Source organism: Aptenodytes patagonicus, chromosome 1, assembly GCF_965638725.1.
Source record: "Aptenodytes patagonicus chromosome 1, bAptPat1.pri.cur, whole genome shotgun sequence".
NCBI classification, from domain to species: domain Eukaryota; kingdom Metazoa; phylum Chordata; class Aves; order Sphenisciformes; family Spheniscidae; genus Aptenodytes; species Aptenodytes patagonicus.
The window spans coordinates 216,945,395-216,971,950 of NC_134949.1; the positions used below are offsets into that span (position 1 = coordinate 216,945,395).

At 43.8% G+C, this 26,556-nt stretch overlaps 1 protein-coding gene across 5 annotated transcripts in view; it reads right to left on the minus strand.

The window, feature by feature from the left end:
- Nucleotides 1-26,556, minus strand: part of FAT3 (FAT atypical cadherin 3) — a 346,417-nt gene that overhangs the window by 231,977 nt on the left and 87,884 nt on the right. For all 5 annotated transcript variants that reach the window (XM_076328324.1, XM_076328326.1, XM_076328323.1 and 2 more), the window contains exon 2: nucleotides 5,051-5,365. In XM_076328324.1, coding sequence (XP_076184439.1) covers nucleotides 5,051-5,365 — 315 coding nt within the window. The remainder of the gene's footprint in view (nucleotides 1-5,050; nucleotides 5,366-26,556) is intronic.

Consider the following 26,556-nt stretch of genomic DNA (forward strand, 5'->3'; position numbering starts at 1 on the left):
TGCCTCTGTTTAAATGGTGCCAGCAAGAGACTAAGCAACTGGATTTTTCAGACACACCAGCATAATTTTAGAGTAAATTCATTAACATCAGTGCATACAACAGTGAAATTTGGTCTGTTGGCATGTTAGTTAAAATATCTCTTAAACTAATCTACGTAAGACTGAAGAGAAGCTTATTGGGTTTGTCCAATATAAGTGGAACACAAAACAAAATAATATAATGGTTTGAATTAAAATTCATTGTTTTCTTCAGCGCACAGAAAAGCAATAAATCAACTCAGTAAATTACCCCTGTGCTGTGCTGTGCTGTGAAATTAACACCCATATACATTAAATAAAAATAAGAATTTACAGCCCTAATAAATCAATTTTTTTTTATTAACTCCATCATGTGTTTTATTTACCTTCTTCCACATGCCCCTCACCCCAAAATAAGTCACTCAGCTCGGGGCAGCTGTGGCACTCCCATGGGCTTGGCTGGGAGCCGGCCAGCTCAGCTGCTCTGCCAGCAGCTCTGCCTTCCTCCGCCTCTTCCTCCTCCTCAGCCCCATCTCACACCACTCACCAAGGAGCAAAGCCCTATGACCCTCTGCTCTGCCAAAGCAAGCCTGAGACCTCCCCAGCACAAAAGTCAGGCTAAGAGGGAAACCCCTGGCTCCCCCAGCAGCCACACCAGGGTTTAGGCTGACCCACGGCTACTGGAGGTGCTGAGCACCAGGAATGCCTCCATCACCACTGCGTGTACAACGCAGCTGGGAAACAAATGCACAGGGGGATGCCTTTCCCTGCAGTCATGTAGCCCATAGAGTCACTTCAGCTATTTGAAAAACATGTTACCCACCCCCCTCACAAAACTGTGCCTTGCAATACCTCTTGCCCACTATAAAGAAAAATCCCAATTTGCTCTCTTGGACCTGCTAAACTTAGGCAGCAGTCTCCACCAGTTCGCAGAACAAGGCTCCCTTGTTCTCCAGCGTCAATGATTTGTGGTTTCACACGTACTCATGTGCTACATTATTCACTTAGTGCTTCTACCTATGAATATCAGCTCATGAGATAAAAGTGCAGGCCAAGGCGCAAACTGATGCTTGGCTGTATTTTAGAAAAAATAATCAAGGTGAGAAAACAAAGATGTTCATGGGAGGTTGCTCACGCTGCCTTTCCATACCCGGCCAGCTGCACATGGGAGGGCTGCTCGTGTTCCTGCCCTCCTCCCCTGGAGCACCCATATAAACCCCAAGCCCACAGGGGAGAGCCCCCGCCACACACTTGTACTCGTGCTCCCGCAGGAGAGTCAGCCCCCGGTGAGAGCACGAGCTGCCCAGGGTGACTTTGGTGCCAAAGTCTTGCTCTCAGCAGCTTTTTAGCAGCTCTTGGCTCGTGCAGGAGCAACTCTTCCTCTCTCCAAAACTCATAGAGCAAATTGCAGGTGATAATCCTGAAAGGTCTGAAGACTGCCTTCAAACAGATCCAAATGCATGCAATGTATTTGCAGTTCGACAGTAACTAAAATAGCCACCCAGAGCTGTGCCAGTCTATAAAAATGTAGGAAGTGACAGGTTGTCTACTAAAAGGTTTCTTCTACCTACAGACACGACATACATGGAGTATCGTTGCTTCTGCTATCCAGATAATCAATTAAGATTGTAAGATTTGGCTGCAATCATCATCCTGTATCAGAACCGGGAACAAAACCTGGACTCCCTATGTCCCCACTTGGTGCCTTGATCAGATGGCAACACACGTAGTGGTGGTACAGGTGCCTCCAGGAATCTGCATGACCTGCATGAGCTATAAAGCAGCTGAAAGCGAGCTCCAGAGGAAGGCAAACACAGTCATTGCTGAGCTCAGATGACCACTGAGAAGGAGCACAAGACTGTGCAGAGGCAAAGAGGGACATGCCACGAGCAGGGTGCAGCAATGCTTGGGGCACTCCTCTTCGTGCCAGCAACGACCGCCTAAGAAGAAGATGGGATTACCCACCTCGCCCAGGCTGTGCTGTGCCCATCAGCACTGCAGATAACCACATCGTCTGCAGTCAGGGCAGAAATGCCCGAAATACCACCCACCCACCCACCCACCAGACACACGCCATAAGCTATGACATGCCCTGTGCACTCTCTGCGCTTTGTAACAAACCCAACTTAGTCAGTACAACGCACCAAGTCCTAAAAATAAGAAAGAGGGCACAGGAGGCCAAGGCTAGTAATGCCTTATTCTCCAGCAATAGTGGGAGATTTCTTGCTGTAATACAGCCAAGTAATCTAAGGAAGTGATCTGTGAACCATGACCTGTGCTTCTTTGCAGCGGAGGAAGCCAAACTCCTCTCTCCCACCTGTCTTCCTGAGCCTCCAAATAATCTGTGCTTAGGGGATACTAATTTCTGACAGTAAATCCAGTGAGAAGTTTAACCCTGAGCACATTAGCAAAGCCCAATCAGTCGGGCGTCAGAGTAACTTCTTAGCACCCCAAGAGCATCTGTACGCTCCAGCCAACTCCCTGTCTCTAGTCAAGGCCAACTTCTGCCGCTTCCCACGAAAGGAGGTAAAAAATGTAGGATGCTGCCTTCATGTTGCCTCTCAGCACCTGATTACTCACAGGAGAGAGATGTCAGTTTGCTGGCACTGTTTAAACTTCCAAAGTGACACAGAAAATAAAAGATCTCCTCTCTCACAAATGACTGCTCTCCCCCAACAGCAGCAGCACACTCGCTCAACCCACGTACACGGCAATTGCTGCATATTTGGGTTCACATTAAACCTTTTCATCTTGATTATACAGCACGCTGTCGCATTTAGGGCTGCTGTGCAAAGCTCCATGTGAGTTATTGCTGTGCTGAATCCCAGTGAGCATATGGGGCCGGCATGCTACAAACCTCTTCTGTGTGTGCAGGAGTCGCCTGTATAAAACAACCAGAGTGTAAATTGCTTGTCTTAGAGAAACCAGTGTGCTGCAGGGAGATGGCTGAAAGGAGCCTGGCCAGAGACCCCTAGGGGCACTCTCTAGGAAAATCCATTATGCTTTTATTCCTCAGACATCAGCCTCCCATTGGGAGAAAGCCTCCTGATGTTAAGGCCTGGCAGGCAGAGCTTGCCACATGTTGATACTTCCCAAGGGAGGATGAAATCCTTCTGTTCAAAATGACAAACCTCCCTTTTGGGACAAGGCACCTCCGTGCACACACACTCTGTCAGCCCCATCATTTTCAAAGGCAAAAACAAACTAAAAGAGGCTGCCGTGCCCAGCTCTCACTGCTCTACGTTTGGCACCGAGGTGGATAGAAGGGGATGGTTTATCCCCTCCATGACAAATCACAGCCAGCCACCAGCCAGGATGCTCACCAAACACAATGGGGGCCATTCGGGAGTTGCCCACGCAGCAATGTTACTCATCCTGAAACCTTTTAAGTTCTCAGACAGCAATTTCCACAGCGCAAAATGAAGATGAACCACCTTCAGTGTTAACTGTGAGAATGAAGATCTCCTCGTTAGGGAAAAGTATCCCTGCCCGCTGCTCCAGCGGGACAAAGAGCCACCCCACAGGGTGTGCTACCAGGCTAGGGTGCTGCGGGGCTGCAGCGTGCCCAGCTCCGGTCCTCATCATGGGCTCACCCCAGCCACCATGCAGATAAGCAGAGCTGTGCCGAGCAGGTTGCTCCATGGGACGAGCCGACGGGAGGGAAGCACATGCATTAAACACTGCGGAGTCCTAACTCTGCTACTTTGCCCAGATGGGATTTATGGGGTGGGGAGGGGGAGAAAGGATACAGATGGAAGAGCCATCTTCAGCCATTTCAAGTGTTAAAAATAAGTGAGATGTGCCTTAGGGCTTGGCAGATTGAACGCAGCGATTATACATGCTCCATGATTCTTCACCTGGGCTTATGCCTGAAAAGATCCTGACCCCTTCTTATGCCACACATTGCAATAGGATTGCCCAGCCAAATGTTGAAAACCTATTTAGTGAATATCATTTTCCTACACTAAACTAAAAATGTTCCCTCTCAGGTCTATTCCTTCTGGTTTTCTAGCTGTTTAGAAATTTGCAGCAGATATAAATAAACTTTTTTAAAAAAAATCAAAACCCCAGAACAAAACCAGGAGCACTACAACCAGCATGAGAGCTGTGTGAATCCTCTGGACTACTTTGATAAAGATCAGCCTATTGCTGCGAAAGACCCCTCTGACTCTCTTAGCTCCAGGCCATGCTGGAGGGTCCCCGCCAGCCAGATGAGCGAGGGACAGCCAGGTACATGCTGGAGTGAAGACCACTTGTGGCCCAGCACAGGTAGGCACCCAGCAGAGCATCCATGACCTCGGGCTACATCTCATGGGGCGATTTCTTCATCAACCAGGCACCCGGGACGCCTGGTTCAGCAAAGGCACCGAGGGCACAGAGATGTGCAGAGCCAGTCTGCACGGGCGCAATGCTCCACCGCCAGCCAACAACAGCACTTTAACTAAAACAACCACCGTATCTGCAACACTGCACCCAGAGGCTACATCCCCAGCTGTTACAAATCAATGCAAACACATAGATTTATTCTTTTTTTAAAGGCCAGAGGGACTTTTAGGTCATCTAAACTGTCTTTTTGTATAAAACAAGCTGTAGAATTACATCCAGCTACTGTAATGCGGAGCCTAATTGCGTGTGCTGGACAACCATCGTGCCACTCACTTCAGGAGTGCTACGCCAGCTTACAAAGGACAAAACGCCGCTCTGTAAACTGCAACAGCTTGAATCTGCTTCCTAGCATTGCTCTGCAGACTCAGTGTAGCAAAGTCTCATCCGTATAGACACAGGGAAGAGGCAACAGGCAGAAGCTATTTGGTGACCTACAGAAGAGCGATCGCTGCAGCAGCACATCTGCAGCACGTCATCTGCCAGTGCACTTATGTATGGATGCAAAAGAGGATGCTTTAGACACATAACTAACCAGAAAACAGAGGTTTGGAAAGCAATGCAACACCAGTAGATCCTGAAGGGGAGCAAGCTGATAAATATTTAAATTGCATTTTCCCACCACCCTAAGGCAGCAGGATTTTGTTACCTGTTTTGGGATTGATTACAAAGAAGTTCTGGGGATTTCCACTTGTAATCCGGTAAATCAGTTTTTCATTAGTGCTGGAGTCAGGGTCCTGGGCTTGGATCTGAATGACAGATACATCCTTCGGGGAGTTCTCCATGACGGCTGGGTAATAGATAGGTTCAGAGGTGAGAGGGGTGTTGTCATTCACATCCTCTACTTCAATGTAGACTTCGATGGTAGTGTAGAGTGGGACGACACCATGATCCGTCGCATACACTGTCAACCAGTAGGATTTGGTTGTCTCCCGGTCAAGAATATCTGCTGTGTAGATAACTCCTGCAGAGAAACAGCAAGCAGAGGATCTCAAGGATAGGATCAATGAAACATCACATCTATTTTGAATTGGCTGTGGTACAGAAATGTGTTCAGCATATAACAAACGCTCCACCCTTAGAAAAATTAAAGTTGTGCATAAAATGAAAACAGAAACTTGAACTCGGGCATTGTTTCCTGAACCCTGCTCAACATCTCAATCCTTTGTCCCAAGAAATTCAGGGGGGGTGTAAAAAGATGGCTCTTCGTAAGTGTCCTAATGTCATAGCCAATTCTTTGCTGGGACTGCAGCTGGCAGAGTAACAGAAGAAACACCATCATTTTCTGCTGGTGATGCGAACTTGCATAAACTTTGGTAGAGAGGGATATCACCATTGACAATGAATTGCACAAGAGAAAGTGGCTTCTCTTTTCAAGCTCCTGCCAGTGCCCTCGCTAAAGAAGAAAACCTAGGTGGCAGTTTAAAATAAATCCATTCAAGTTCAGAAAACAGACAGTAAATTTAATAATGAGATCACGCATTGCACAATGCCAAAATCCTACATAACAAGCAATCAAAAGCTCACATAGTAGAAGCTCTTAGACAACCATTGTATCCTCTTTTATCACAGAGGAAGGAAGAGTTTGGCCACTTTACCTACTGGTGTAAGAAAACATCAGCTGGTTTCCTACCTGGTCCTAAGAAACCACGACAGAAAGTGTGTTTGCGTACAAAAGAGCTGCAGAGAGGCATGGCACCCGCCACTCCATCCAAGTACCACCCCCATGCCCGCATGGTTCCTGCCATGAAGGACTTCCACCCACTTCATTTCTGCCTAAAGTGATTTAGAAATCCATCCTCCTCCTGACATGAACACCAAAACCACGACAACTTTTGTAAAAACAGATATAGGGCCCTTAAACCAGAAACACTTCCTAGCACTGTAAGACCTGCTTGTTTTTGCGTAGTCCAAACCTTCACTGACTTGAGCACTGACCATGAATGCACAGAGGACCAAATACACCAACGACACCAGCATCAAAATAAGCAAATGCACTTTCCCACCACTTCTGCTACACATATACCAAGAACATTTTCCTCTCCTAATACAGCATTATTAAATCTTGGGCCACACATTAATACAGTGCATCTCAAGCTTGAGAAATACTAAAAAGGACAGCTTGCAGACCATCAAATCATTTCATTAGTAGATGGAAAGTGGTGGAGAAGTTGCAGGGCAAGACAGGAACACAAGAAACCTGAATTTAGTCTCAGATGTCCTTGATGCTACTTAGAACAATATTATCAGTTAATCATTGAGGAAAGAGGTGCTCTAAGATTAGCACTAATAAGGGATGTGCGTGTCTTTTTGGCTTTTTGGGTTTTTTAAGTATCAGACTGCACTGAAAGTTTCTATGACAGCCTGAAGTCTTAGAAAAGCTTTAAAGACACTGGAATAGCCAGAGAGGTGTTTTGGGCAGGCTTTGGGCACTGCTAAGTAAGGTGCAGGCTTCATGCTCAGCCACTCTGCAGAGCACGCGCTGCCAAGAAGGGATCCTCCTCGCCAGTCCTACTGGGAATCCTTCTTAATGGGGTATGTAAAGTTCAGATGTAATTTATCTGCATTATGGCTCAGTCTTACAAGTTATGCATCAAATCTGGCTTTTTAGATTATACCAGCAATTAATCCCTTTATGACACTGGATTCAGACAAGACCTTTGGTTTAAAAGTTAACTGGTAAGTCTATTCCATTTCTTGAAGAGCAGCCATGAAAATGATAGCCCTGTGCTCCTGAGACATCAGCAGAAGGGATGGATTTGATGGCCTGATAGAGCTTCTGGTGTCCAACGATATGAACAGCCCTGGTGCAAACTTCCCTGGACATTTCACAGCAGAACACATTCTATACTGAAGTTTACTGGCAAACTTACTAAATTGCTTTTATGAGGGGTAACAGCAAGAGGCGAATGGCGTAACTTCTGTCCTAAGGGACTACCACCCCTGGCGTAAGACAGAGAAGCCCACCGAGCGAGAAGGGATGCTGCCTGTCCCCAGGGAGTCAGGCCGTGGTTCCCGACATCCCCCATCCAACTCTGCTCTGGGCAGGAGGCAGCACAGAACCCACCACACAGTTACAGAGATGCCTGATGTACTTGCACTTGTCTTACAGGACACATCTTTTTTTTAATTTTCTAAATATTTTTTTCAAGTTCGGGATTTTTTTATTATGTTTTTTAATGCTAGTTTGAACTGACAAGTATTTTCCTACCATTTGATCAACCATATAGAGAGGAAGGGGAAAGGAGCAGAACCAATTCCAGCCATGTACGGGCTTAGGTCTTTTTCTAGTAACATCAGATCCACGTCCTTCTTGGCTCAGATGTATTATTCACCCAACAAAGGTGAGCAACGCAGCACTGGAGGACAAAAGCAGAGTGTATTCTAAATATTCTTGTCGGCAGCAGCCTGTGCTACATAATGACCTTCTGTAGAAACATGGGTGAAATATGTAGCGAACTGTGATGAAAATGCCTAGAAGTCCAGAAGAGAAATCACATCGCAGGGATGAGAAGAGCCAATAATAAATGACACCCTGTGGAAATAAATAAATAAAATAAAATCCACATGGGCAAGGATGAGGCAAAAAAGATGAACATTAGTGCTCCTAGAGATGTTGATTTATTCAGAAGACAAGAAGAATTATTTTAGATCTTTAAACAAAATTTGAAATAAGGAGGGCTTTCCCCCAGTGAGAGCACAGAAGGTTTTAGCAGATTAACCTCTGTTTATGAAGCTGAATTTCACCAATAGTGAGCTGACAATAAATCTATCTTCTGAGTCATTCCTTCATTTTATGACTCCTGGCAACAGTTACTTTCCATTTCTGTATTTCAGAAGGAAAGGATCATTGAACAAGTGTTAGCAACTGCCAACGGGTCTGCTACACTGGTTCTTCTTTTTACTTTTGATTTATTAAAAGGTCCCAGATATGAATTAATTCCTTTTCCTCAATATGTCTTGTCATTTCACCTGTCATCACTACACAGCAGCTTGATAAATAAGAAGAAGGTCTTTGTTCGCTTTCAGGTTTTCCATGTGGAAACCCTCCTGTCGCCCTGAGAACACCTTCTACCGGGCTCTCGAATGTCCTGCACAAAGTGCCTCCTTGCTGTCTACCCAAATATGGGTCTAAAGTGAGTACCCACAAGAATACACACGCTGCCCAAATATTTAACCAATCTCTCCACATAGGTATGGGTGACACCTTCCAGATGGATGTCAAACTTCATCTTCATATGAGGTGTTAACTCTGAAGACTAATGATGACACTTGATTATCAGCAGTGCTTCTTCATCACTATGGCATGAATGCAAAAAGGATGATAGAGCTGGCATCAGGAGCCGCAAAATATTCCCTGGGGTAGTCCATAGGTAGGCTCTCACTCACTTTAGCTGAGTAAAAGTATGGGAAAGGCCAAGAATATCCCTGGATAAGACCACAACAAATTCAGAAAAGACCTCACTTACTTCAAAGCTTATAGATATTAACAGATACTAAAGAAAGACAGAACTTTGTTTTCAGGGCCAGGAGAGCAGCGGGGAGGAGAGGGCTTTGGGAGCAGCTCTAAGGCTCTTCTTGGACAGCTTTTGTGGTGCACTCTTCCCAGCTGCCTGCTAATTAGAAGAGAAACATGAACAAGGTAATGACGCCTGAGCTAAACAAATCAAAAATAGGAAGAAACACCAGCAGAGATCCTGAAAATTCCAAAGTGATTAAAAACCAAAAAGTTCCAAGATTTTGCAGACACGTTTCTGAACGAGACAGAAAAAACAGATGTTCCTGTCCACTGGGATGCTACGCCACGGAGGCACTACTGCATTTCTACATGAGGCAGCTGAAATCCAACCGAGCAGTCTGTAAGCCAGCTCTTTATGTCGCCCTTGGCCAGATTTTGCAGCATCCCTGAAGGACTGAAGCCAGCACTTGCTCAGGCCTGGGGCAGCCTCAGAAATAATGCCAGCCATCAATCCAAAAAGCAGTGCCACCAGTATGCTTGCCACTGCATTCCTCCAAGTACATTTGCCCTATGCAATTTGCCAAGCACCATGTGCATTACGAACACTGTAAGTGAAAAATAACAACAGAGTGCATTAATCTCTGGTTAAAATCCTGGGCACATTTATATGTAAATTAAGTGCAGCCCTTGGACTTGGCAATGTGCCAGCAATGCAAAGGTTGTGTGCTTGTTTCTCTTAAAGGCTTGTTTTCTGTCTTTCCCTAGGAAAATAATGGGATAATGTTTTCTGTATGGCTCCTGCAAGTGGCACACACTGAGACACTGCATTATGAAGGGCGAAGGCAAAAAAAACGAGTGAGAAGCTAGTGGCTATTAAAGTGGACAAAGAGCTGGGAAACTGGATTTCCCTCCTTCCTCTCCCACTGATTTGCTGCACATCTTTCAGCAGACCACTTCAAATGACATGGCCCACTCAAAAATTATCTGAAAGTTATGTATTTACTATAGTCAAGAGAAACCTAAGAGGCTCTTAAAAAAAAAGGGATTAGAGAAAAGCCTTATTTCTTTCCTTGCCTCTTTTTTGCCCCCTGTTTGTTTACCTTACACATTTGACAGTACTTTGTGTATAGGTCGTGTGATGAATGGACCTGCCACAGCTCTGAAAGAGAGTGTTTACTGGAGTTGTCAGCCCGGCTGTTTACATATGTGCCCATCGCCATGGATATCTGCTTCACACATACGTTCCTCCTAAAAGTCAGATCATCCTTCGTGAATACTCTCAATAGCGCAAACATAGAAAAGAGTTCAATTCTGTTTAGGTTTTTTCAAGGCAAGATTAAAAGACAACTTGGTGGTCTGTAAGAAGCTGGGCAAGAAAAAGTCAGAAGAGAGTAACGAGGCTCTTTAATCTAGCTGAGAAAAGCAAATGTAGGTCTGATGGCTGGGAGTCAATGGCAGAAAAAGGAGAGTGCAAATACTCAATGCAGAGGATACCTGGCAGGAGCAACTGCTTGCCAGGGACTGGCCAGAATCTCCCATCATTTGGCATCTTGGTACTGGGACAAGACAATATAACCTATTTTTCTACCCAAGTTATTGGCCTAGATGCAAAAAATAATGTAGCATGTGATTTTTCTGAGTGACTCACTAGCCTGTGTTATAAAAGTCACCAGTGTCAGTAGTCATACTCTCCGTTTCAGCAAATGATGAACAAAATGCGGGGAAGTTCCCGCACAGACAGAAAGAGAACTGACTTGGAAGTATCTGCTACTCTTCCAAAAACTTCTATCACACAGAAGTACTACAGAAAATCCCTTAATTACCTCTTTTTCAAAATACTTCAGTGGTTTTGCAGGGGGACATCTTGCTTAATACCATCAGCTCAGTTGTTCAATTGAGAAGAGCCTCAATGACAAGATGTTGCTTGTTCTTCTCATCCCTTTTCAGGAATACGAGCTAACTGCACAAATCTGCCTCCCAGACTGGGAAATTAGGAAAGGCCGGATAAGGTGAAAGGCCCACTTATTCCCAGAGCCTGACCCAGGAGTGGCCACAGAGGAGGGCAGGAGGAGTGGAAGCAGCAAAGGCAGAACCTGCCCTCAGCACAAGCTGCAGTGCGGGATGGAGGTGACACTACGGCAGCACACCCCCAGATGTTCCCAGCTGCCAGAGTGCGGCATGCCCTTTCCCACCCAAAGCCAGCTCCTCGCTAGTGCAAATGCAAGGTTTAGTGGTTAAAGTAGCTATAAAAATACATAATCTTTAAGTTGACTGAAGGACTAAGGGTGATGGATGCACCTTCTTGACTCCAGCCCCTGAGGCACCTGCAAACTCACCCTCAATATGTGCAAGGGCCATGTCAGCTTCTGACATGCCAAGTGATACAAAACCACTTTTCCAGAACTCTAAGTCTGCCTCTCCCTCCTCCAGCTTCAAAACAAAGGGGCTCTGTTCAAACCAGCTACAAAGAAGAAGCTGGTTTGTCCCCAAATTAAAACGACAGGAATGAGGCAGTTGGGAATACCTACTAACAGTGAAATACTCAGGGCTCTGTTTCATCCCTCAAAGGAAGAAAAGAAAAAAATCACTGATTCCGAAATGCTACTAATTATTCATGACCCTCATCAAAGACTCGTCGAGTCTTGTGGCAGTAAACACAACACCTTACTTATCACCGAGCCCTCAGCCAAAGGTCCTCACTTGCATTGCTTTGCTGGGAAAAAATAATAAATAAACACAGCTTTAGAAGAAAACAGTTGAATAATGACATTTTTTTCAAAATTTGTTGGTCTAAAATACAGAGAGGGAAGAAAGAGATTACACACTTCATCCAGCTGCCCCAAGACAAAGGCTTTGCATCCGCCTACCTGCGCTCCTGCCCCCGAGCTTTGGCTGGATCCTGCCCCCACACATTGTTGCACAGGGGGACCATGGAAAGATTCGTGACTGTAAACGCAAATGTCAGAGCTAATCTGGATTCCTTGCATTGAGCAAAGACATGATTTTTGAAGGACACTTAGCAGAGAGCTATCGTAGGCAGGAAAAGTTTAAAAATACTGCAAGCTCATTATTCATCAAACCAACGAACGTAAAATCAACCAAAATGGCATGATTTGTAGACAGGAATTTCACACCCAATTAAGGAAGAAAATTTATGATTTCAAGAAAGCTAACATTACGCCTAACCCATATATTTTCTTATTTAGGTCCTTCACATAGAATGTCTCTGCGTGTATAAAAGCAGAGTGCATACGTCTTTTAGGAGATATTTATTTTGTTTTTTCCATTAAGGCTAAACTGTAAATATAACCTACAGGATTAAACACTTTTAGTGTAACAAAGATGTGAACCTGAGCACCGATGCCAGACCGATTCAGCACACTGGGGCCACCGAAGCCGGTGGGAATCAGAATAAACCATACATTATATTCACCCCTTTTTTAAGTCTTCTTGAGCCATGAATCACCAGTGCCAGTTCTGAATACAGACGGCGGTATCACATCAGCCACAAACTCAACCGGAGCATGAAGGAGACCTATCGCTCATCCCCCCCACTGCTTGCAGCTGGCAGCTTTGAAAATCAGGCTCCTTACTCTGGTGATTAAACGCTATTTCAGTGCCTTCATTTAAGCCCCCCCATTGTGCAAAATGTGGCCTCCCGTTTTTATTTCATTGCACAAATTTTGTAGGCTTTAATGCATATTAAAACGCAAAACCAGCTCCTATTGAAGTGAATGGAAATATCCCCATTGACTTAAATGGAGATTGGATCATGCCCAGGAACGAGTCCAAAAGCAATATTAACTTTGTGAGGCTATACATACCTAGAACTTCCTAATATTCTTTTGCCTGGTTCAAATATAAAACATATATAATAAACCATGCTTGTCAAACAACGTAAGACAGGTAACATTCCTGTCTACGGCTTAACTTTTAATTTTCTTTTTTTTACTGATGTTTTGAATGTACAAGTTTACTGTTACCTCAAAATGCAGTTTCTGCAGTGAATATTATGTCTGAGTTCCCAGAGCAGTAAAAGAGAATTAAAAAGCCAATCCTCAGCAATGCTATTTCCACCGACACTGGATTAGCCTGCAAATATACCTTTTACCATGTTATTACACACAGTATCATGAATATCATAACCAGCCAGGATCGTGACAAGGACATTCAACTTGTTAATAAATGTAATATATCTGCATGTAATAGATAAGTAGGTAGATAATATACAGGTTTACAACTCTTACTGGAGACGACATGCCACCATGTCTTTCAGGGGCAATTTCAAGTGTTGGCTCTTTCCAAAGGAGGGACCACCGCTGTTGTTGTGCACACAGCGTTGGGTACAGAGGGGCTGTAAACCACTTCTGCTCATGGAAGAAACCACCACCACGCAATGGTTTAGACCAAGCATGGCCAGTTGGTCTGAAATCCAGATCAGGTACATATGGAGACTTCCTCTGACCTCTGAGGTCTTGGGCCAGCCAACAGCCCAGCCAGCGTCAGGGATACTCGTGTGACTTGGATGCACAGTGCAACTGCAGATCAGGTCTGGCAAGGGTAATTAAATCAGGTACAGCCCCATCAGCACGGCTTGCACGGGCATGTCCTTGACACCAGGTTGGGGGTGGTGTCCTGCCTGAGCACGGACCCTGGCCAGCCCTGCCTCAGGCTGCAAAACACAAACATAATTTCATTTACTACAGGTAGAGGGGAAGTTCAACTAATTAAAGGCGATAATCAAGTTTAGGTCTGGCCAGTGCCACCTCAAATCAAAATAATAAGAATAAATATATATGTATGTTTACATATTTGTCAATATTCAAATATTAGAATATATTAATATTTATGAGGTATGAATATTTACATATAATATATCCATATGTATATGAATACCAACAAATACGGAGTATGTGTGTAGATATATATTCATATATATATATGAATGATGTGATTCAAAGGGTAAATGTTGTATACCAAGTTAGCAGTGCCACCCACCATAGGGATTGGGTTTTCTCAGGGGTCTGATCGTAGCTCCCCAAGTGTCCCAAAGCAGACACCAAGGCTGTGGGACTGCTGCCACGAGGGCAGACTTCCCAGTAAAGCAGCATCTTAATGGCACTGAAACAGAGGCACATCTCAGATTAGGTGCTTGACCTTCCAGGTTACTTATATTTTGAGTTTTGAGGCAAGATTCTTCCTTCTTTACCTTCAAATGACTTAAATTCAATGCTGCTGGTTTCCTTTGCTTACTTTACTTGGGGCGGGGGGGGAAGGCTTACAACTTCACATCAAAATGAGCTATCAGTTAAATACGACATCTTCAAGGTCACTTACACATCAATTTCAGAGCAATTTTCCAAACGTATCATCAAGACACTGAACCAGAGGCTTAGTCAAATAAATTCTCAATCTTCTTCCATTTATGAATTAAATGAAATAAGATGTGCCAACATTTTCACCTGACTAGGCTTTATTATGGTTTCTCTATCTTCCATCACATCCCTCTACTTATTTAAAGAAATATCCATATTCATCTTGCTTTAATATTTTTTGCTTGGGCAAAAAAAAAAAAATTAATAAAAATAATCTTACATGGATAAACAAAAAATACATAATGGACAACTCTGGAAGAACCAAATTGCCTTCAAAGCACAAATACTATAAAGAAACCCTCTCATTTATGAATAATCTCTGTCAAAGCTTAACACACACCATCACTGCCAAACTATGCAATAAAACCCTGCAGTAAAACCAGGCTGAGAGGAGCCATGAAGCCCCAGCGATGACTAAACCGCTGCCACATACCGTTTCCTACTCACTGCAAGTGCTTGAGAACAACAGGACAAACCATGACACTGCTCTGACAAATGGCAAGTGCTGCGAGCCCGCATGGCTTGAGCCGTACTGTTCAACTTTTATGAACGTGGGCTGCTGCTGTCATCCCTTTAACCCAGGTAGATCCACCTTCCTCTTCGGTCTCAGAGACACAGCAAAATACGATGCCTATTTATGGGATGAACTTTGTGCTATTCGCTGGACATGTGGAGGCTCAACTTTTCAGCCAAAGGGGCAAGAAAAACAAATGAAAAGTGTAATTTTGTGACTGTGGCAGGTGTCGTGCAAAATTCAGATACCTCAAGCTTTTATAAAGGCTTGCAGGAAGATCTACTGTGGGAACACATGCTTAATGTAACTCAGAAAAACAAGCAGTTGATGGTATAATTTCATTCTATTGACTACACTTTTTTTTACACTTTTTTTAAAGCACTGGTGGCTACGGGCTTTCCAGCCACACATGAATTACAAACTGTGAATTCTCTTCAATATTATAACCCCTCCGTATGCATTTATCCATCTGTATCTGTTTGTCCCTACAGCAAATGACGAGTTCTGCCTTGTTTTCTGAGCACCGTTGGGATTACAAAACTCTTGCATGCCTTGTGCCAACCTCTGCAGCCTTCCCAACTAAACCGAATGTGGGGATGGTACCAGCAGAAATCCTCACGTTGCTAGCACCAATGATGAAAGCTGTTAAATCTCGATAATAAACTGTTTGTATGGAGGCATTTTTTCTCAAAGGGTCTGGCTAATGCGCAGAGTAACCCAGATTTTCTGTATATCCTCTTTAGTAGATTAATAAAGAGATCAAAGTCCAACCCATGTGTCCTCTGCGGGGAGAACTGGGAAGCTATTTTAAAAAGAAGGGTTTGCTCCTGGTTATTTTAGAAACAAGATCAGAAGCAGAGCAAAGCTGAAGCAGGAAGAAGAGATGGAGAAAAAAGGCAAAGGATGCTCAAAAGGATCTTGATAAAAGTCCTGGCAAGGGACTTCTGTGCAGGGTCCTCTTCCTTTACATGGAGCTCTGTATCTTTTGTACTGCCTACGGTATGAGAGATTATTTTGGGAACGCTTCTGCAAAATCTGTGCCAATCTGCTTCAGCTGTCGAACTGCCCTGCAGGGTGAGTGATCCCTCATACCGAGGAAGGCAATGCTGACCTTACCTAGGTTCAAGTACAACATAAACGGGAACTGGCTCTTCTGATGGATCTCAGCGCTGAGGAGTGTTGGCCTGGGATGGTTGGTCAGAGCAGACAAGGGACTATTGGGAATATTCCACCTAGTAAATGTCTTTCACCTTTTAGTTATATATTATACTGGAAATAGAGTCATCTTTTCCCCCCCCCCTTTGTTGCTGTTTCTTTCAGCCCACAGCAAATGGGCAACCCTATGAAAAGAGTAACAACATTAACCCTGAAATCTGCCTTTATCTTTCTCTCTATCCAAACATAAACCCAGAGGAGCAGTCAAAAAAGGAGAGAAAGAGTACCTTTGGAAGGGGTTTAATAGCCACACTGCACTTGAACATGAGCACCTCAGGGAAGAGGGGAATATGATGCACAGAGCAAGCACTAGAGCATCATTTAACCCCCCTGCACAGCACAGCCGCATCTCCTCTGCTTGGAGGTACCATGCATGACTCTGGAGTCTACTTTACAAAGCACATCTCCAGACGTGCTTCTTTTTAAACTGGAGAAGATGTAAAAAAAAAAAAAAAGAGCCCCACAAACAGTATGAGGAGCAGAGACAATGATTCACAGTAAGAGAGTTTAAGATTTCGATCTGCTAAGCTTATTAAAAAGCAGATGGAGAGGCAACTTGATTAGAAAATCCATGTAAAGTTCATGGGGAAATATTATTGGGAAGTAAAGGGCTCTTTAATCTAACAAAATAAGGTGGAGCAACATCTAATGATTGGAAACTGAAGCCAGGAAAAATAAAATTAGCAATCAGCTTGATACCCTTCTTTATTATTTATTTTTTCTAAAGTGGGTGATTAATTCCCAGAATAATTTCTTCCTATCTCTAGATATCTGCAAATGAGGGCTACAAGCTGTTGGGGGGGGGAAACATTTCATGGCAAATGTATGCTATGCTTTAGTCAGAGAAAAATCACTTAGTATAAAGAGGTACAAAAGTGATATATAATAGACAGCGATATAAAAGGGACAAAATCAAATTATCTAGTCTCTTCTGACCTTAAGCATTATGGATCTGTGAACACTGTCCAGCTGTTTTCTCCAAGTAGCCTGGAGAGAGGCGGTTCACTGAATGGTGCTGGGCTGCCGCAGCACTCCCAACCTGGCCAGCCCCACTCCCTTGTTGTCCCAACAGCCCCTGCGTTGCCACCTCCATGGAGGGGAGAAAATACACCTAATGAAAAAACAGCTTCTTCCCCACCCCGAAATCCTCGTCATCAAAATAGTTATGGTTGTTGAAAGGTATCGTGTCCTTCACTGGATGGTAATTCGCGATTCATACTGGAAATTTCACTGAATACAGAGAAACGGGGGCTTCCCAGGCAGGCAGAGCATCCTGACGTGAGCCAAGCATAAAGCAGCCCAGCACTGCCTGCAGAGCATGATGCAGATCCCAGCTGCCCAGAAAGTCATTTCACTTCGCTTTTCGTAAGGTAATGAGCCAGCAGCTTGCTGGTGTCTTCTCCCTGTCACATACGAGAGCAAGCGAGAAACCAAAGAGCCTGTTCTAGAGATGCACGCAAAGCACTAGAAGCAGCACATCTGCTGGCCACGGCCACCGGTGAGCCTGGCGCAATGTCCACCGCTTCTGCCCAGGCTGAGCACCAGGAGGGATGTACCACGGGGGTGGCAGGCAGTGAACAACCTGGTCCCCTTCTGTGCTTGAGGAGGAACTCTCAGATTACAAGAGGCTCTCAGGCAGCCAACCTTGTGGCTTTGTAAGAACAGTTGATTGCCCTTGTGTTTCTTCGAGTGAATTTTCCAGTGGATAAGGGCTCTTCAGGCTGTATATACTTCACCAATATTGTCCACGATGCTGTAGCAGAACACTGCTGTTTTGCAAGGCAACACACTTTGCATTTCACTGTGAAACTTGGACTGGATGCACTGAAACCTGAAGTTTTATCTAGACCCATACCTGAAGTTTTATCTAGACCCATTTGCTAGATGCTCCCCAGGTCTAGAAAGTTTTTCCTCTGTATCACACCGGCTTTGTGTACATAGGCCAGGCATGTCAAAAAAGAGGTGACTTGTTCTGAATCACGACTACTGCTTTAAACTGCCCAGAAGCAAAGCATTTCATTTTTTCTTAAGTATGCTTTTAGGCATACTCTCTCCTCTCTGCTCTAGAGAGGCTGAGGAAGAAACCCCTCCTTTCATCCTTCATGTCCAGAGGGTGTAAAACCACCTCAAGCTGCTGCTTCTGCTCTGGGCAGAAGTTTTGCTGACTGCAGCAGAAAAAAATGCAAGAGGGTTACCTGGAGGTCAAAATTTAGTTCAGATCACTTGTCAACATCAAAAAGATTAGGAGTATCTGTGCCATTCGCTTCGGAAAGGAGTTGTTTCCCTTGTTGAACAGATACAAGAGTGGCTCTGGTTGCAACTGTGGTTGCACAAGAATGGGTCTTACACCGTGGACCTCTTTCACTAATGGGGAATTACCGTCCACAAAGCAGTCCCCGTGAGACGTCCTCTGCATGGATGCTGAACCTCTGTAGGGAAACCACACTGGCATTGTGTTTTCACCCACACTGTCATTCCGGCATTACCCCAAGGAGGGCTACAACCATCTGCAGATGGCTGGTAACTGATAGTTGAGAACCCGGTATCTTACCAATTCATACCACAAACCACATGGCAAACTCCTGATGTCCTCCTCTGAGCTGGCAAGCTAGAAGACCACTGATGAACTGGGTCAGGCTCTTTCATTAACTGAGACCTGAACTTGCAGACCTGCAGAATTAGCAAAAAGGATGGGACAGTCCAGTCCTTGACTATATGCTGAATTTAACTGTAGCCTTACTGAAATAACTGCAGTTTAGTCTTTCTTTTGAAGCCCAAATGGGCAGGCTGAGGAGCTGCCTACTTAAAAATCATCAGCTTCCAGCTCACTTTTTGCACAACTTGACTGGCCCAAATATCCTGCCCTGAATGTAATTCAAATACTCTCACCTTAAAAGTCTGGGGTTTTTTAAATGGTCTTATTTTGTGTGGAAGACAGTAGGCTGCTCCCACAACTTTCTTTGAACTTCCTTTTCTCATTTCTCAACATCTACCCCAACAGCATACATCTTTCACCAAAAAGAGTCATCAGCGTTCAAAGATCACTCACAACTAAGCTGACTCTCTCCTAGTATGGCAAAAACATCCACAGAAATTGCCAAGAGCAATCTCAGATGCTTCTAAGCATCTTTCTAATAGGAAGGTCTTAGAGACAGCTACAAGCTTTGCATGGGAGGCACCTCACCTACAGCCGTATCTGTGATTGCAAAAAGTGAAATAACTAGAATTCATTTCCATGCTGGATGTTTTCCAAAACCCCTTGAGCAACCTCGCAGTAACTCTGCAGGAAAAAACTGCACATGATCATTAAGATAGTCAGAACTTTAATTTTCTACCTTGCGTAGAGGAAATAGAGCTGGGATTATAACAGCAAACCTAGCACAGACCCTGCACAAGCAGACCATAATTATACTTCTGTTTCACTCTTCATACTCTGTGTGATAATAAATCCAAGGGTCAAAGAGTATTTCGGAATATGCTGGAGTATACTGGTGGAAAGTGCCATGCTTTTAATCCTGGGGAAGTGTTAGTCTGACATTTATCTTCAAAAATCTTCCGCGGGTAGGATACTCTTCTTCAGACAAGAAAACAAAAGGGAGCGGGAAGCTGAGATACACAAGGGACCGTGGCAAATCAGAGCAGTATGATAAAAGCCGTAATGCAGACAACCCTACCGTGATCACTGGGAACAGTGCCAGTGACTCGGTGGGTGCTTCCTTTTGGCTCTGTTCAGAGTGAATCAAATAAATGTGCTGTGGCTGCTGCTCTCCAGAGTATAGCCTTTCATGTGAGACATAAAACTCAGGCCCTTATACCACCAGAGCCCTCCAAAGTCATGGTACTTTCTGCCAGCTTTCCCTGCTCGTTTTTCCAGGAGATGCTGTGGCTCTAACCGAGACACCGGGAAGCAAAGAGGGCAGCCTGGCACCCAGGGGTGCCGAGATGTCGGCATCCACCCAGACGCTCCCTTGCTTATTCGGGGCAAGGCTCAGATGCACTCAGCAGGAGCAAGTATTGCATTCCCCAGCTGGTGTATACGTACATGCACAGAAACTGCAGCAGCTCAATTTTAGAGTGTTTTATGATGAGATGGACTAAGCTCCCTAAAGAGGCAGGGAAAGTCAACGTCTTGATAAAGTAAATAATGAAATGTTGCAGTACCAATATACGCCATGTGATCCCTTGAGGGAAACCACAAGCATGAGCCCTAATGAAATAAGACACAGAAAATAAGGGCTTTGCTGCGGACACAACCCTTATGTGCTCATTATGCACCGCAGCGACTTCTATCACTTTATCACATTTATTCATCTTGGTGAAATGTTGTATATATGTACAGACAGATTAGATATGTATAAAAACACATGCACATACACTTGCATGTAGATATATTCGAAATGAAAGAGGGCAAAAGGAAAAGTGATTTATTTTCATTTCTGTAAATGGCCAGACCGTAAATGCATAGTATGCTTTCTCCGCATGGACTGCCTTACAAATCCATCATTGTATGCAGTTTAAAGCTTTCATAAACACTTAGCATTTGAATTTGCATTTGTGAATATTTTAGCTTTTAAAAATGTCCTTGTATTTTATGCTTTAAATTCTTAAACACTCAGTAATACCAATGTGGGCTTTGCCTAGGGCTAATCGATAGGCTGCACTTTAAGATAGAAAAAGTCTATTTTGTCTCTTTATACATGATTTTGAAATGGAGATTATGTTTTCCCTGTTTGAAATGCATCAGTATGAGCAAATCGTAAAATTGAATTTAATTATTTATTTATACTGCAACTTTGCCGACTGTGGAAGCAATAAACTCAAGCAAACAAAACCCAGGAAATTATCCCAGATCCAAGAGCAGGAGGAAGCATGGCTCCCTCTAATTGAGTTTCCTTCGCTCTTATCTTCTCAAGATCCCTTAGACTGTTTTCCAATTTTCATTTTCATTTCTTCCATTAAATGCCTCTAACCTATGACCTCCATTTACTGCCACCCATTTATCTTCCATTCTTAATTGAGATGTAACGTGTCCACTTGTCCAGCGCTGAGCACTAAAACTCTGACAGCATGCTTGATAAATACTGGCTCCTTCAGGAAAGCTTACTTGGGAAAGTGCTATTCAAAACTCTAGTCCTGAACAGCTAAGTCTGTTCCATTAAACTTGAGTTTACCTTATAACCATATCTTAGTGAGGACCAAAACCCCAACAATAAATAATAATATCTTTGGGTTTATTTGCTTTTTCTGCTACAAGATGGGATTAGATTTGTTTTGACCCTGGGAGGGTACAGGGTGACAGGGCCAGTGGGAAGAAAACATATAAGGCAGCTTTCAGCAGTCAATCACTTTTTACTTTCAAATAGAATAATTTTAAATGTGGTGCTTTGCAATTGAACTCCCTCTCCCGAGATACAGTGTACAGGAATTCTTGAAGGATGGCATTGTTTAGAAAACAGTCAGACCTTATATAACAACATTTCAGGAACTCTTGACAAACATTAATAAAACTCCCAGCAGCCAGGTGCTTCTGCACCCATTTAATGGAGGGGGAAGCCCAGCATCAGAGTCAGACGTACAACAGAAGGGAACGAGTAAAGCTCCAGCTACCAAGCAGTCATTTTAATCTCACAGAGTAATGCTAAACTAAAGCAGCAGAGAACCAAGCAGCAATATCTTAGCCTCTTGGAGCAGTAAAGTAAAATTAACACAGCACCCCAGGCTACTATTAAATTGTAAAATTTAAGAAAACATATTGTGGTCAAGCATTCAACCTCTCAAAATAAATAGATGAATCACTCCATGCTTATTGTAAATGACTGAATGTTTGCACCAGTGATACCAAGTAAAACACAAATTTGCTGGGATCCTGAAGGCGAACATCCAAGAGGAAAATTTTTCATTCAAAACCATCGTACCAGGGACTAGGCTGGAAAGCTCCGCAGACGAGATGTCTGAATGGAGCGCACTCCTATTTCATATTCCAGAGGTGTGACTGCGAATGGTGCTGACATACCCCAGACAGCTTTAATTTAAGGTTAAGGCTTGGTACTGATAGACTGATAGTTGTGGCAGTAAGGCATGGAGAAGGCTACACAAACCGCAGCAGGGTGGCCGTGCCCGAAGGCCGCCCAGCGGCAGCACAGCCACACTGCTGCATGAGGAGCACCAGGCATCTCCCCAAACTCTCCCAGGGGTCAGTCCAAAGTGGAAAAAGATATCCAAGGACATTGGAGCACTTTAAATAATGTCTAGAGGCAGCCAGGAACAAGACATATGGGCTGTTCTATCTTACTTTCTGAAAGAAGGTGACAGGCAAATCAGCTCTTCTCCCTGTTTTGCAGTAGAGTCTCCAAAAACTGAACCAAAGAGTATTTTGCTATATATGGGTGCCATTCACATACACAGTGACACCGACAATCAGGTATCTACGTGGCTCCCAGCTGAGCAGAATATTAAACTTTATATTACAGTCATTTATAAGCTGAACGCTAAACTGGAATTACTCCTGCTGTCTCCCTGTGTCTGGATTTCTGAGGGACACAGTGAATCCCACCTCAAGACTGTTTGCAGTCATCACCCATCGCCTGCATGCCCAAGTTGACTCTCAGAGGCTTAGGTCTGGATAGCTGTTGGCACAGGAACAAGTTAGCTGAAAGGACCTCTTTTAACTAGCACTGTGACCATGCCATTGAATGGCAGCACAGACTTTGTCTTAATCCCAGTCTGCAAATCCAAGAGGAACTGTGCTGTCAAGGTTTCTGATCCTGCACACCACCAGAGAAGATCCTGGGAAGACATGACAGCATTACCCCTGCTGGTCAGTAATTTTTAAGCAACGCACTGAGACTGGCAAAGCAAGGTCTGATGGAACGGTCATGCAAGTCCCCCCCTTGCAAGGGACTTGAAGGCACAACCAAAACGTAAAGCAGAGGTTGAGAATGAGGAGAGACCGTGGATGTTCACTGCAGAAAGCCTCTCTCCAAGGACAAAATGAGAGGGGAAGCAGCAATGGCACTGCGACGACATTGGCATTCCTGGCATGAGCGTGCCTCAACTCACTCACTACCAAACGAGCATCTGGTGCCACCTAATTAAAACACCAGTTCCAGGAGGTGACATCCAGCATCATGAATCAAATGAAACATCTGCTAATTCTTACAACATCCAGACAAAACAAGCCTAAAAAAGGCAAAACAAACATGCACACACACACACATTACTAACTTTGGCACTGACATCCCAACTGAACATAAGAACCACATAAAATTCCCACATTATTAACCAGTGCATCTTTAGTTTAACTGATCGACTGTGCAAATTTTCTGCAACACATGCTCAGCTGCTCAACGGGCAAAAATGGATCAAGTTTTACAAAAGTGGGTGAACACGCCTCACTGCACAGCATTGCACCGCGGAGGGGAAGCCTCCCTCGAGCTCACGCAGTAATGGCACAGGCTATTAACTCAGATGATTAAAGGACTGGAGACTGCAGAAATCTCAATACATGCATGGCCTGTAATAGCAAAATGCAGGGTGTGTTTTCCCCAGTGACAAACAAATGATTTATTTTTATTTCCACTATAAATAATTGGGGTCTTTTTAATAGGTATAGATAATCAGGCATTTACATGATTTCCAGCAGAGCAGCAATATTAAGCTACTGTGTTACAGCCATTCATAAACTGAATATGTCGCTGGAATTACTTTTTACTGTCATTATTATCCAACAATCTCTACAATATGCATTGTTACCACAGCAGTAAAATGATTAGATTCTGAACATTGCTGGAAATCTGTAAGTAACACCACAGAGGTGAACCCTTAGCAAAATCAAGTACTGAAGAACTTCAGATGGTCTTTCATGCTGAACCCCGTGGGCTCCTGAAAACAGAGCAGGGACACAGTTCATGGACTCAGTTCTGCCATCTTTTACACCATTTTTTACACTAGCAACATTTCATGTACATGGTTTAACCCTACAAATGAGCCTACCATACACGTGAGTAATGGCATTTCTCTGAGTGCCTCATTTCAATACATAATCTCATTAGCGCTTTGTTTATTCTTGCCTTCCTTGTTCTCATTACTCTTACACAAACTTGTTGCCTACCTTGCTTTGAATTTTTGCTCTACTGTAAGACCATAGAAGCAGAGGCTGTGTTTAACCTGAATGAACCCTCCAGAATATAACTTTACCTCCTTGCTGTTACTGATTTTTAAGCAGCATTTTGTATGAAAGAGGTAATCGGAAACCAAGCAAAAGGACAAAAGATATTCTACATCGACTCCAGAGATCACTAGGTCAATCTGGCACTAAGGGTGGAGATACACGAAGGCAGAAGGAAAAACCTACAGTAACCTTTAATGACCTATCTATGCTCAGTCAAAGAAAGAGTTGTGTTTGGGTTTTTTTTTTTCCCCCCTCTATGATGGAGAAGAAAATAGGAATTTCAGGAAGGGATAATACACAAGCTGATTGCAGCAACTTGCAAATGAACTAGCAGGGGGTGTCTGGGAATAGATACCAATTTCCATTCCAAGCGGAATGGAAGTTTCTATATTAAAGGGTATTATTTCTGAGCAGTCAGCACGGAAGGAGAAGCTGATGCAATAAAACACGTGAAATTTCTAAGTGATCAGGACCAGAAAGAGAAAAGGAAAGTAACTGAGGCTGCAGCCTTGCTAAATACTAAGATGGGGGGGGGGGGGTATGGAGAAGACGCAGCTGCCAAGGCAGTCGCTGAACAACACACTTCAGAGATAAGAGGCACCAGCCATTCTTCGAAGCAATCGTAGCTGCCAAGAGCTACAGAGAAAAGAATGAATTGAAGGGGATAGAGGGGTCAACTGCAGTGAATACGAAAACAAGTCAAGGCCAAGGACAGGCCTGACGCTTTGGGATTTGGCCAGGAGGTGATAATTTGTGGGTTTAGTCAGCTGCAATCTCAGTGGAGTAGAGAGGGCAGAAACTCGACAAGAAAAGAGAGAGTTGGCAGTGGAAAGATGAAGGCAGCCAGAACACAGAGCAGGAATAAGGAGCTTGGGTAGGAGAGAAAAGGAGAAGGGGTGCCTGGCAGCGGCAGATATGCTTGGAGAATTGTGGGTTTTTCCCAGTCCAGGGACACAAAGGCGGATCTGAAAGTTGCAGTGATGCCAAGAGAGAAAACAGGGTTAAGCAAGGTGGCAAGAACAGCAACGACTGAAAAAGGTTGCAAGGGACCGAAGGAGGAGCTCAAGAAAGCAAGTCAAGAGCAGGAAGAATGAGGTTTGTCCATTGCGGGGCCCACATGAAAGAGCAAAGAAAGAGAATTTCCATCCCAAAACACTGTCGGTCGCTACTCCTCAGCCAGGGGGAAGAGCTGTGTCCTCCTACTGCATCCTCCTCAGCTGGTCCTCTGAGGCCTCTGTGTGTCAGCAGTTTGGGAAAAGGCTTTCCATAATTTCTTAAAGAGCAATGGCATCCTTGCACATCTTCTGTTTTAAAATCTGAACTAGATTTATATAGCACCTAGGTTAAACGAGGTACGGTATATTCTTATTTTATCTTCCTATCCCTTCTAGTTTAAGCTCTGTCTGGCTATAAGAAGCAATCACACTGACTTGCTGCCATCTGCACTTACTACACTGACAGACGAATACCACGTACCAGTCCCGAGAAGTCTATTTGCCTGAATTTCCATTAAGACTAAGCAATAACCTCTAAGCAAATGTTGCATGAAATCATAACACCATTCACACCAACGCTAAATCTCTCATGCCCTCTGAAAAAGCCAGATCTCACCCTCTGGTTTTAGAAGTCTCCTGTAAGGGCGGCTATAAAACTTCTCCACTGGTCATGATATCATATATGTGCAAACAGATAACTGTTCACACTTTATATATTTATTATCAACTTCAGGATATGATTTCTTAAGCTATTTACAGAATGCAAAAATATGTCCTGACAGTTTATAGGGGGAAAAAGTGTGCTATGACTAGACAAGGACAACAGCGTTACAACCACAGTTACAACAAAGCTGCACTTACTGACCCCAGCAACAAAGGGGGAAATATGTGTAATATTTTATACCCTGAACTAATTAACGATCTCATTCCCCAAACAGCCAGATAGCAAACATAAGCAGTGCCTCCAGATGAAGGATTCTTATTTTGATGGTTACTGTAATGAGCACATTCCCAAAGGAAACAGCCAATAAAAAGCATCTCCTATCTGAATGAAAGTTGGACTTTTCTTAATTTTACAGCAATTCCTTATTGCATCATATCAGCTTCCACCAAAGGTCTCAGTTCAATTTTTCTGTAATGAATTTGGAGACTCAGAAGAAAAATTCCATCCCATCTTAGCTGGCTAAATTTCTCTCCTTGACTTAGAACTGACAATGACTATGAATAAAATGCTGTTTTTACATCACTGTATGCAGTTTTAATTAAAATTTATTAACTTGAGAGAAACTATCTCCTTATCACCAACAGATACTAGAACAAAAATGCCTTTTATTGTGTTATTAAACTGATGTTTCAGACAGAACCATCACTACAGCACACTGTAGCTCAAGTGCCTAGTGGCAAATTAGACTGATCTTTTCCCTCTG